Source organism: Rhyacophila brunnea, unplaced genomic scaffold (genome assembly GCF_057557595.1).
Source record: "Rhyacophila brunnea isolate RB1 unplaced genomic scaffold, BYU_Rbru_1.0 scaffold_18, whole genome shotgun sequence".
Classification (NCBI taxonomy): domain Eukaryota; kingdom Metazoa; phylum Arthropoda; class Insecta; order Trichoptera; family Rhyacophilidae; genus Rhyacophila; species Rhyacophila brunnea.
The window spans coordinates 6,994,979-7,008,471 of NW_028232837.1; the positions used below are offsets into that span (position 1 = coordinate 6,994,979).

General features: G+C 35.8%; 1 protein-coding gene across 3 annotated transcripts in view; it reads left to right on the forward strand.

The window, feature by feature from the left end:
- The first annotated feature begins 458 nt into the window (after nucleotides 1–458).
- LOC147073149 (NADP-dependent malic enzyme-like) overlaps nucleotides 459–13,493 on the forward strand; it is a 53,102-nt gene continuing 40,067 nt past the window's right edge. For all 3 annotated transcript variants that reach the window (XM_085945310.1, XM_085945312.1, XM_085945311.1), the window contains exon 1: nucleotides 459–535. In XM_085945310.1, the coding sequence (XP_085801436.1) occupies nucleotides 507–535 (29 nt within the window). In that variant the 5' untranslated portion in view covers nucleotides 459–506. The remainder of the gene's footprint in view (nucleotides 536–13,493) is intronic.

Sequence of the window (13,493 nt, forward strand, 5' to 3'; positions counted from 1 at the left end):
TGATAGGTAATAAACAAAAGGTATCCATAGAGATATCGGCTTCTCGAAAAAAAAGTTGAACGGCTGAAATTTGTAATTTGAGGAGCATTTTCGGATCGGGATTCGGGATAAGGCCATAAAACTTAATAAATCTTGTATGTGTGCATAAAATGTCGTCGTCTGGCCACTTGTCCGAATTGTTTATTTTAACTAATTCACAATAGAACTCCGCCAATATCGGTCCCAAGCTACGATGATTTTCGAACAATTTGTCAGCAACCTACTCGATATAAAACTAAAACAACAATATCACGGCTCGGAAAACGAAGCCTCGGATAGTGATTAGTGCGAGATTAGTGACATTATTATTTTATATTAAATTAAAATGTTGATAACATCTGCTAATTTCGGTAATATTTGCGCATCCGATGCGCGCAGAGCAATCCTCGAGTTGGCGGGTGTGTGAGGGGAACAGAGACAGTAATCAGCTGAGCGCTGGTCGCTTATGGAAGTAACAATCGTTTAAAATGTTCACGGTCATACCTAGATCTTTATTGTAAGTATTTTATCAAGATATTATCCGTTTTTCTGAATTAAAACGTCCGCGATTTCAAGCCGAAGATATAAAAATATCATTCCCGTGTACCCTGGGTGTGTTGTGTAAATGTGTCACCAGTGCCAAGTTAAGTTTAGCCAGCTTCGCGATCGATATAATGTTGTGTATGAAAATGTTTTCCCTATCTTGACCTGGCTAATATGGGTAAGTTTGTTACATTTAATCGTTGAATCTTTCTTCTGGAGAAAATGCAGGCGTTCAAAGCTCGCGATGTCGAGCCATCGTTTTCATAAACGGAATTATTCTGAGCTGTGATGTAATCCGAACTAATGACAGCTGACGAGATTTAAAATAGTTCCCTATTGTCCAGATTATGTTGCGAAAATCTTATTGTCATTCATAATAATTGCTCACACCTGTGTATTTATAAAAATCACCTAATGGAACGTTTCAATAGAGAAATACATGTCGCTGGTATCATTTTCCACTTCATCGATTATGCCGACATTATTTAATCACTCACCCTAAATCAAATTTTAATTCCCCGCTTTTATTTCTCACAAATTAACCAAATAAGTAGTTACCTACGTAATAAAAATATGGAATTTCCATCATTCTAATAAAAATGCCGAATATTGTGAAAATAACTCCTATGTAAACATAATATTTATCTTATCTGCCTGTCATCACATTAAAGTGAACGCAAAAAATATATCTATTGGGGTAGATACAAGATTACACAATATGGTTTGACGTTTAAATTTTCTCTATTGTCTATTACCTGTATGTACCATAAAAGATATTCTATTATTTTCAATTTAATTGATTGGTTGGGATACTAGATACAGATAGGTACGATAGGTAGGTAACTTTATCATTTCTTCGAAACAGATTTGCAAATATTTTGAATTGATAGGTAAGTACATACGAAAACATCGTCTTGTTTATTTTGATACGCCCACTTGTCCAGTGGCGTAGCCCGCGTAGCGAAATTTTATTTCATGGATTGCTTTACCCGCCTTTACCGTAATATTAGTTTTCAATCGTTCTTTGATATTATAGGTATACAGGCTTCCTGCGAAAATAGAATAATTATTTACTTTCTTATTCGCTGATTCGAAACAGGGTATATTTTGTTTATGTATGTGGTTTCCCATCTAACTGGGTAGATACCTACCAAATTGGTGCAGTGATATTAAACGTTTTTTTTTATGACGAATAAAACTGAACATTAAATAATTAAATTATACTTCATACAAATTGATTTCAATACAGAAATAATTGGACAGTGTTTTAAGACTTAACCACCGAACCACTAAAAATAACTAAGTACATTATACTTAATACTAATTATTTTTATTTCCATAATTGCGATGACATAAGTTTCCATGGTACGGAATACCTAATTAGGTCCCTGCCATTACACATACCAAACATCTGGATATGTAGCTGTAGGTATTATGTTTCAACACATTTAACGTAAATACCCGTTATTTCAACGCTGTTGACTGACATTGAGAAATAAGTGCATTGGCAACTGATTTAATACAAAAAATGCTTAGCTTTCAACACGAAGTTAGTTGAAACAGAAAAGTTTTAGCTTAGTTCAGTGGACCAAACGGAATCAGAATGTCTGGAGGGCTTATTTCAGTCGTACCTACGTAGGGAATTAATATTAAATATAATTACACGTTTTTAGCTGTCTGATACTCGTATTCTATACATAAGACTGATCTCGGCCGCTACGGCAGCTACCACAGCCAAAAGAGGTGCTGTTAAAACATATCACTTATTGTAACAAAGTGCTAATACTTCGATACAAACCTACCCTAGATAGCTGCCGTAGCGGCCGATGGAAGTTTTGTGTATAGAATGGATGCGCATCTGATCAATATGGTGTAGGAGTTGCTATTTAGTAGGTAGTTAATTTAATATTACATAAAAGTTGAACATCATCGATCGTAATGTAATATCGCTATTAAAAACTATTTTTAATATTAATAATTTCATTACTAAGTATCGACCGAAGGTACTTTTGAATTTAAATTCGAAGGGACTCTAGTACATTTGAGACTCAAATGGAATAGTACAAAACTTAAATACACTAGAATTTAAAAACTATTTTGTAAACGCAATCAATTTCAGCAATTAATATGAAAAATAATTAAGAAAATGTTTTCGTACAGTAAGTACCGACATTAATTTGTTTTAAAATCTTCCACCGTCGAGTATTCACTCGATATTATTATACGAGGGTGGGTCAATAATTCCTTAGAAAAAAGCATTAAAACAGTTTTTATTTTTGTATTTTTTTTTTATTTCTCAACATAATCTGCTTGGAGCTCAATACACTTGGTTAGACGTTTCTCAATTTTTTTTAAACCGTCAGAAAAATAAGTTTTCGGAAGGTCCTCAAAATAAGCATTTGTCCAATCGATGACTTCTTCATTTGCAAAAAAACCTTGTCCACTTAGCCATTTTTTTAAGTTTGGGAAAAGGAAAAAGTCACTGGGGGCTAAATCTGGCGAATACGGTGGGTGGTCGACCAATTCGAACTTCAATTCTTCAATTTTAGCCATTGATCGTAAACATGTGTGAACACGGGCATTGTCCTGATGAAAGAGGATTTTTTTCCTGTTTAAATGAGGCCATTTTTCTTCAATTTCGTTTTTTAGCTGGTCCAATAAAGATGCATAATAATCCCCTGTTATTGTTTTTCCTTTTTCCAAATAGTCAACGAAAATAATTTCACGTGCATCCCAAAATACAGTAGCCATAACCTTGCCAGCTGATTTTACGGTTTTCGCCTTCTTTGGACATGGTTTGTCTTCGCAATCCACTGCTTTGACTGTTCTTTCGTCTCGGGAGTATAGTGGTGTATCCATGTTTCATCTACAGTCACAAAGCGACGAAAAAATTCATCCGGATTGCGTTGCATGAGCGACAACAGGGCTTTAGAGGCCACCACCCTATTGCGTTTATTGTCGACTGTGAGCAAACGCGGCACCCATCTTGCAGAAATATTTTTCATGCCCAATTTGTCATGTAAAATAGAAATGACGCTACCTTTTGAGATCCCTGTAACCTCAATTATCTCACTCAACTTTAATCTTCGGTCACTTAACACCATATCGTGGATTTTATTGATCATGTCTGGTGTAGTCACCTCTACAGGACGTCCTGAGCGTGGTTCGTCCTTTGTTGATGTACGACCACGTTTAAATTCATTTAACCAGTTATAAATAGTTGCGAGTGAAGGAGCAGATATGCCGTGAACTAAATCCAACTCATTTTTTATTTCCTTTGCTGTTAACCCTTTTATATTAAAATGTTTAATAACAGCTCTAAACTCAATTTTCTCCATTTTCCATTTTTCCATTTTCCACAAGCAAATTTTTTTTTAAATGTACGAAAAACACACAACAACCCGACCAATCTGATTGAAACTTCGCAGCATACTGAATCGGTAGTGCCGCTACATGAAAACAAACCGCTTACAGTACTAGTCGCGCCACTTGTCAGCTTTTCTAAGGACTTATTGACCCACCCTCGTAATATATTTCAAAATTAACATACTTATCCGTATATTTATAGAAAAATAATGAAAATTGATCATGGATCGATAGAGAAAATACGCTTTAATAACGTAACGTCTCCTCTGACACAACATTCATTTTTGTTTTGAAAATCTTCTAACAACGAGTAGGTATTGCGTAGATTAAATAGGTACTTAATCAATTTCAAAATTCGAATATCCGGCGTGAAAGAAAGGTACCTACGACATGTAAATATACGAGAATGTATGTATAATGTATGTATATTAGAAAATAGCCCTTACGATTTCTATATATTTTATACCTATAGGTAGATACTATAACTTGATTAACACAGTGACACGATGGCCCGGACAAAACAGAACAGTGACAAAACAGAACAGCCAGGGGGAAAATGAAACATTAATTTTTGTGGAATCTATTTAGGTTTGGTTAGGTTAGATCAATATTTTGTTGTACCTAGTCACCCGACCATTTTGAACATATTATATTGATTAAGATGAGATATCCTAAGCTTGCCGGCAAAGTCCCGTTTATTTGAGGCTTTCTAGCTATTAGGAATGCAGAAATTAGGTATATAATTTTGATTTATTATGGCGTATTGAAAATCTGTGCTATTAAAAATCTATCAACATAATAGAGATAGGACAATTTCAATATTAAATTTATATTTTTCCTGAAAGGTCATAGTTATATTTATCGATGTTCTGTTTTGTCACTGTTCTGTTTTGTCATGTTCTGTTTTGTCATGTTCTGTTTTGTCACTGTTTTGTTTTGTCATGGAACCGTATAAAGAGCCACATTTATGAGCCAACTTTAATACGCGCATCTTGTCACTTACAACATTTAGAACGGAAAACTCGCGAAAATACAAGTATAATGGGAAAGAAAATACCTATATTTTTATCAAGAAATATTGGGAACTGCACTTAACCCAACGAAGAGCCCCATTTGCCCACGTCTTGCCTATAGCGTCGTGGGGTCCCAGATTCGAATCCTGGGTCTGGCAAATACACATATTGTTTTTCAATTTGTGTTTGAGTCAGGGTATGAACCTAATAGGTTGAGCAAGTGGCTGACATCCATTTCTCGTGAAAACAAAATCTGTTAATACAAATCTCCACTATGTGGAGGCCCTTATTATGATCTTATTAGGATCGGACATGGCCGAAAAATAATAATATTGATAGTTAGTGGTCAGTACTAGTAGTAAGCAAAATGTCACTCTAATCCAGTCTCAAATAGCCGCAACACCCAAGCCTTTGCTGTCTCAATGTAATTACATTTTATTATTTTTTCATCCGTGGCTTATCGTCTTCCCGGAATTTACTCTGAAAATTTGTATTATTCACATACTTTCCTTAATTTCCGACCCTAAGTAACGCATGGCTTGCCTGCCTCCCACGCAGTGACGTCCCGTGGGGGTAGGCAGATTGAGCGTCGCTTGGGGGCGGCAGTCACCCAAAGGGCGGAAAATCGAGGATAATCATTAGGTATATATAGGAACAGCTACCTAAACTTAGTAATAACGGAAATATCTTTCTATTAAAAAAATCAGCTCACTGGTTGGAAACAAAATGTATTAATTAAGTACCTACTTATTATAAAAGTTTTAACAGGACTTTCTTTCTTTTTGTCGGGTTCGCGATGTCTAGTTTACTTCCATTGTCCTTGGACGTTACGTTCTTGGTGAACAGCAATGACACGTGCATATACTTAATTTAAAATTTATCCAAATATGTTTGCCAGTCACTCGCGAGTTTTGAAAGTTGTCATTTGTATTTTTAAATGTAAGTACCTACATATCTGAAACTGTAGACTCGCAATATTGTCTATTGAAGCAGAGATGGCATTTAAATTAGATTAGTGGTTTATATCTTGTTAGTAGTGGTATCCAAGCACAAGACATTTGTTAGATATTGGAGTCATGAAAGGATGATAAAAAATGTGGCGGCTTTTTGGCACTGCCTAGGGGCGCCATTTTGTCTAGGGACTTCACTGCTCCCACGCGACGTTACTGAGTGTAACACATTGCTAATCATGAAGAAAATATATGTCGTTTACAAAAATGCATTAATTTTTCGTCACAGAGCAACATTCCAATCCATTGCAATCGATAAAATAATATTAGCATTTTGCTGATGTTTACAAAACACAGCGCTCTTGCGGACGTAGTTTTACGAGTACCTACGCCCCACAAAGGTGATGCGATTCAGATATTTTGTGTGTTTTATTTATTAGTTATTTTGGCGAACAAAAGCATTGGCGGCGGTGCCAAATTTCCGCGGAGTCAACGAACACCGTGTCGGTTAGGTACTTCACCAGTAAGTTGTGGGCGCCCATCATGCATAACCAAAGAAAATTGCTAGCCAATAAACAACAGTTATGCCTAATAATATTATTATCGTCGTATTTTGTAAACTGTTACAAGTCACAAAGAGTTTTGAGCAATACGCCGTACGAACTCTGTTGCATACTCCAAGACAGGTACATCCGCTCGGTGGATATTATACACAATGTTCGAAAGTTGTATGAAAATTATTTCCGAACATTTAATAATAAATGTTCTGATACACATTTCCACGATGGCCGAGCGGCTTACGCGTCGGCTTATAATGTCGTGGGTCCAGGTTCGAATCCTGAGTCTGGCAAATACACATACATATCGTTTTTCAATGTGAGTTTGGAGTCAGAGTATGGACCCAGTGACGTCCCGTGCGGGTAGGCAGATTGAGCGTAGCTTAGGGGCGGCAGTTACTCGGAGGGCGGCAAATCGAGGAGAATCATTTGGAATAAGTATATAGAAATAGCTTCCTAAATTTAGTAATAACGAAAACACCTTTCCATTTTTAAAAAAATCAGCTGGTTTTGTCGGGTTTGCGATATCTAGTTTACTTCCGTTGCCCTTCGACGCCCATGGTGACTAGAAACGACACGTACAGATTTGCGAATATTTACAGTCTGATATTTTGTTTGTAATGTATCCATAGAACACATTTCTTAGAAACTTAGATATTGGACTCATGAAAGGATGATAAAAATACTGTATTAAAAATGGGGCTGCATTTTGGCGCTGTCTAGGGGCGGCATTTTATCTACGGACGTCCCTGTATGGACCTAATAGGTTGAGCAAGTGGCTAATATCTATTTCTCGTAAAAAAATCTATCAATACAAACCTCCACTTTGTGGTGGGCGGAGACCCATTATGATCTAAGGATCGGACTTGGTAAAAAAATAGATCCAGAACGTTTTCTGTGATTTAGAAATATTTGTATTTTGATTAAATGTTTGTTTTGACTTTTACCAAGCACGAAATATAGTTTATTTTTTATTTATCTGTCTGTATGTTTATTCTGTTATTATAACACAAAAACTGCTTTACCAATATTAATGAAACATGCACATCTTACAGACTACATTGCTGGTACCAAATTAGTAATTCAATCTCATAATACGTACTTATATCAAAAGGTTCCGAAGTTCAGATAAAACGACGCACAAAAATATCGCACTTGCAAAAAATCATAATGCGGTTAGATAGCGGTGGTGGAGTGGTGCGGTGAGGTTTCAGATAGAGAGGCGCGCGCCTGCATCCAATCGTTGGGTGCACTCTTCACTTGGAATCACTCTTGCTCTCAGTCGGGTGTGATACTGGTACAATGGAATGCCGGACGCGTGATGCTATATAGATCTAATGCCGGGTCCACACTGGCAACATGTCGCGCGACAACCTCGATAAATTTTACGATAATTATCATACTTATCGTAAAATTTAACGAGGTTGCCGGCGACATGTCGCCAATGTGGACCCGGCATTATATCTTGTCCAGATGATTCGTCAGCTCAATGAAGACGTCACCTGTACCTCGACCGCGTGCGAGAGGTGACCCGTCGCGAGTGCGTATGGACGCCGGACGGCTCAATGAGGTCACATGTACTTGGAATACGCGCGTGTCAAATCGCGCCATCTGGACAAGGCCTTAGTACATTATTTCTTCACGCCGTATTTCAAGCGGACGAAGTCGCGAGCTATTGCTATTTTGAAATTATCTTCATCATATTTGGCATATTTTTCGCTGATTTTTATTAATTCACTAGAGCGGAGCGGGTCGTTAAATAATCGGGTAATCATTCATTAATTATTATTATATTATAATAATCATGGATTCATGATGCATATTATTTTAAACACGTTTAGTTTATAATAATAATAATATGCAAAATACCTACCTACTTGTTCAGATGTTTTCGTTACCTACTGAATAATTCCGAGCTGATTGTGCTAATTTTATACAATGAAATTTTAATTAGATGACAGCTCGACTGTCAAGGTTGGTGAAAATTAACAATGGTATGCAAATCGGGATGGAGCCTAGGAATATTTAAAATTGAGTAATTTAGTTAAATTTGTTTTGTACTTTGATTAAAATTCTTAGGTACTCGTAGATTGTTTATAGACTGCAATGACTCCCAAACGAGGTTTAACGGAATAGTGCCAGGGGTTCTGCAAGAATTCGCAGAAAGTAAGAAAATAAAAACTAACCATAAATGCGACTGAAAAAACATTCTCTGATGGTCGGTAGGTACTTTACTAAAGCATATCAGTGGTGACTGATTTATACGTGTATCGTTATCTAATTAGAGTTTCCCCAATTTTTCATAAAATGTTATAAGGGTTCCGGCAACCAAACAAGGACGAAAATCGATTATATAGAATCTAGATTCTAGATCAACACCAGGTCTCAAAGTTATACAGTCGCCACTGGCGAATAACACAAAGATGGACCCTCCAAACCAACCCACCCCGCACGACACTCGGTCTTAATCGAGCATATCACGGGGCCCTACGTTTGAGTGTGAAGCATTAGCAGTTGTGGGAATATTTCAGGATACCCAAACTGAGGTCGCCATCCTCTTAAGTGACCTTCGACTGAGTTTAATGAAAAGCGTAATTTATGACTACGTACCTACCTCAACAGACAAAAATCTAATAACAGATTTTAGATTTTTCTGATACGCACTACTATTAAAAATTTGGGTCGGCGACGCTTTTTAGCACCGCATGCGAAAACAACTAATTTATATTTTTTTAAGATTTTTTTTATTTTTTTAGGAAATAATTTATTTAGGAAATATGTTGTCAAAATGATATTAATATTTTTACCTCATTTATCTGCTACATATAAGCAGTGTATGGTTTTTCTACTGCCGCAGGACGTTACTGTTTTGTACATATAATAAATAATGTATTCTTATTTATGATCGCATAATTATATCAATTAGTAAATACAGTATTCACAAACATTGAAGATGTCGGAAGACAAATCCTGGAATAACCCAAATCCTATGGAATTAAAACTCTCATTATCCAGAATTAGTGTTATATTAAGATCCCCAAAAAACTATTTGACAAAACAATACAAAATCTTATAATTGTTTGTAAAAATAAGTGTATTTGACATGTCAAGTTTATTATTAAACTTTATTTGAAAAAAAAACAATTAATGTACCTAATGATTTTCATAATAATTCTCGAACCGGAGCGCCATTTTTAATTTTACCGCAAAATGAAGCGGTAGTCTCGAGTAGGGATTACAATCCCGGGATCCCGAGCTATTTTTGATACCTATGAATCCCGGGATTGATAAACATAATTCCGGGATTTCGGGATTGATTCTTTTATCAATTTTTATGGAAAATAAAATAAAAGCGAAAAGATAACAGAAAAAATACTTTTAATAAAAAATAACTCCATTAGAAATAAACTGAGTTTGAAGTTTGATTTATACCCATGTGTAGGTTGCCGATTCATTTTATTTTTTCACATAAACTATTAAAAATGGAAAGATTGGAAAAAACAATGCTTCGCACTTTTAACAAAGTAATTCCACCATGCTACGAGTATCATACGTTTTACTGGAGTTTCATATTTGTCTGACTAATTAAATTTATGAAGCGGAAAGGCCATAAGTACGCCATGATTATTTGCTTAACTATTTTAAATCTCGCTAATCCATTCATTAAGTCTTTACTATCAGAAACAGCAATCTCCTATTAAATTCACATTATTATTTAAATTACAATATACTACAATAAATGTCTTAAATAGTATAAATTATACTAGATTTATTTTTGACCGATTTCATCAATGTTATTTGTAAATATAAAAATTTTATATTAATAATGGAAAAAATGTCAATCCCGGGACCGGTCCCGGGATCCCGGGATTGTCAAATTGTAATCCCGAAATCCCGGGATCAGAATTTTGGCTCGGGATTGGATTCCCTAGTCTCGAGGATTTCACGAACCGGAGGAGCGTTCCGGTCCATATCAAGCGCTGAATATATACCTACACCCATGACAGTGTTTGCATTACAAAATCTAAAAATAGTTCGCTGCTTAATTATTTTGTCCAGGTAATGTTTCATCTCTTCGTCTGCTTCAAAGATTTCCCTCATTTTTTTCAATCGAATTCTGCTAGTTTTCTTCTTCGTTCCGGGTTAGGCACCAGCATAAGTGATCACTGTTCACTGATCGCTTGACTTTTTCGGTGCAGTATTTTTGACTACAGCTAGCAGTGCACTCATTTTGTGACTTCTGACTGAATTAAAAATTAACTCTGGTGAGTTCATATGCATTCATTAATCATAGATGTGTTGACGGAAATGTGAAATATTATTGAATGACCATTTTTAAAATGATTAAAGGTGTGTCATATTACACGCGCATGGCCTTCCCGGCCTCCCATATTAATGTGAACAAGGTCAGTAAGTAAATTAAACCGAACGATTCCCAGGGCCGTATGTATGAGATTCCCAAATTCTTTATTAAGCTATTTAACCGATTTTCCATCATATAGCGTATAGCACTGTTTGTGACGTTAGCAATCTGACGTCACACGCCATTTAAAATGGCTGCTTCATCTGTCACTTTCAAATGTAATTTTAGTAGGTAACTGATACACTCCTCGTACCTATTTCGATTACAAAGCGCAATATTTCTCATGGATAGATAAGATGGATTTACGTAAGATTACGATAAAATATCTCCGCTTAACGACCGCAAAAATAGGTACCTACATCTGTATCTAGCATTAAAATATGCAATTGGAAGCATTCTTCAAAATATTATGGTACCTACCTACTTAGTTAATTATTGTAAGATAACTGTAATAAACATGGCACAGCTCTCAAATACACTGAATACATCATTAGTGTCATACGGTGATTGGTATAAATGATAATATTATACAGAGATCATTACATATTATTAAATAAATCCATTTGCATTTCTGTCATTTATTCTTATTCTGTTTTGACATCTCATAATTGATGTGAAGTTAGTCATGATAATATGTATGTATTCAGAATTGCCACCAAATGGAAATGTTTACTGGCAATATTTTATCCTTTCGTACAGTAGAATTACAAAATAAATGTGATAAAATGACTGATAAATTATTTAAAGTCACTAAACAACGAATTACGTTTGTACTCATGCATACAAACGTGCAGTATAATATAGCCTATAAGGTTTTTGGGAATCTCATGCATACGACCCCCACTCTCCTACAAAAATAATAGATGCAGATACGTTTATATGTAATATGTACGCGCTTTCATAATAAATTAATAATATTACATATATTACATGTAAACCCCATAAGAGACCGCAGGACAGGGAAAACTTAACCTAACATAACGTAACAAAATAATAATCTAGTAGGTATATCGGCAATTTTCAAATTTGTTTGCTGCTGGCTTCCTGTAAAGTGTAAACCGACAAGAACCGTGTTTTATTTTATACACGAATTTTACGTCAGTAGAGTTCCTATACGTTTTATAACTTTGCACTTTTTATTACACTGATACGCCTATTTTTGTCTGATTACCTCCAGTGGCATCCCGTGGGGGTAGGCAGATTGAGCGTCGCTTGGGGGCAGCAGTTACTCGAAGGGCGGCAAATCGAGGAGAATAATTTGATAGATATACACAGAAATAGCTACCTAAACTTAGTAATAACGGAAATATCTTTCCGTTAAAAAAATCACCTCACTGGTTGAAAACAAAATGTATCTATTAATTAACATAATATAAGGTTTAACAGGACTGTTTATCGGGTTTATCGGGTTCGCGATATCTAGTTTATTTCCGTTTTCCTTGGAGGTCACGTCCTTGATGACCAGCAATGACATGTAAATTTTCGAATTATAGATAAGTGCATAGGTTAGTTATCTAATTTAAAATGTGTCCAAATACTTTTGCCAGTCACTCACGAGTTTTGAAAGTTGTCATGTGTATTTTGACGCAGTGATGGCTTTTAAATTAGATTTAGTGCTATATATTTTATTAGTAACCATACCTACAACACATTTATTAGATATTTTAGTAATGAAAGAATAATAAAAAATGCTGTATAAAAAATAGGGCGGCATTTTGTCTAGGGACGTCACTGATTACCTCGCATAAAATTAAATCAAATGATATTCACTTGTATTATTATAATATGTGTAATAATAAATAGATAATATAATGTAAAAAAAATATTTTTAGAATATATTACATCATTTGCATCCTAGAGCCGGAGTGCAAAGTTATGAAGCGTATACTCTACTATACGACCCAAAGAGGTTGGACGGTCTTTAATATACGACCATATTATAATATTTCTGATACAATATTTCACGGTGAAGTGTGATACGGCGAACTGCATACGTACAAGTTTCCGGACACGAAAACTGATGTCCTCTAAACATATAATTAGTTAGTAACTAATATTTTTTACCTTCAAAATAATATGATCTGATATTTTCATTTCACTGGATTTATCTAGATCACTGTGAGACACCAGCTTTGCGAACGGCACCAAAGCAAATTACATCACCCATTATGTGTTTTTTGTGATGGATGAGAAAATTATTGTGCCTGCCGCTCACAGCACATTTCATAATTTATTTTTTATTATGACGTGCCGAGTCTCGTTGTGGGCTCGCTGACCTCGGCATTGGTTTCCGCAAACCCGCCTGCGACGTCATCAGGCGTTCAATCCTCGAGTCAGCATCATCATTCATCGCAGTCACGGTGAATGTCACTAGGACAGACGCGCACCCATAGGAGTGGAGTTTTCGAGTCCGGGCCCCTCAGAAATAGAAAAATATTAATTATTTAGGTACACGGAATATTACTTAGGTACTTGTTCTTTTTTGTCAGGACTATGAACGAATTACCCCACTCCTCTCGGCATTCTATGACACGCAATATCTGTGGCCACCGGAAGACCCGTGGCACTCATAAATGGATCCTAATAATTAACGCGTATTCAATAATGTCTTGTGGATACGACAGCTCGCAATAACTCGTAGGTGCCTAGAGACCATCCATGGACTGAAACCGTATGCGGTTTA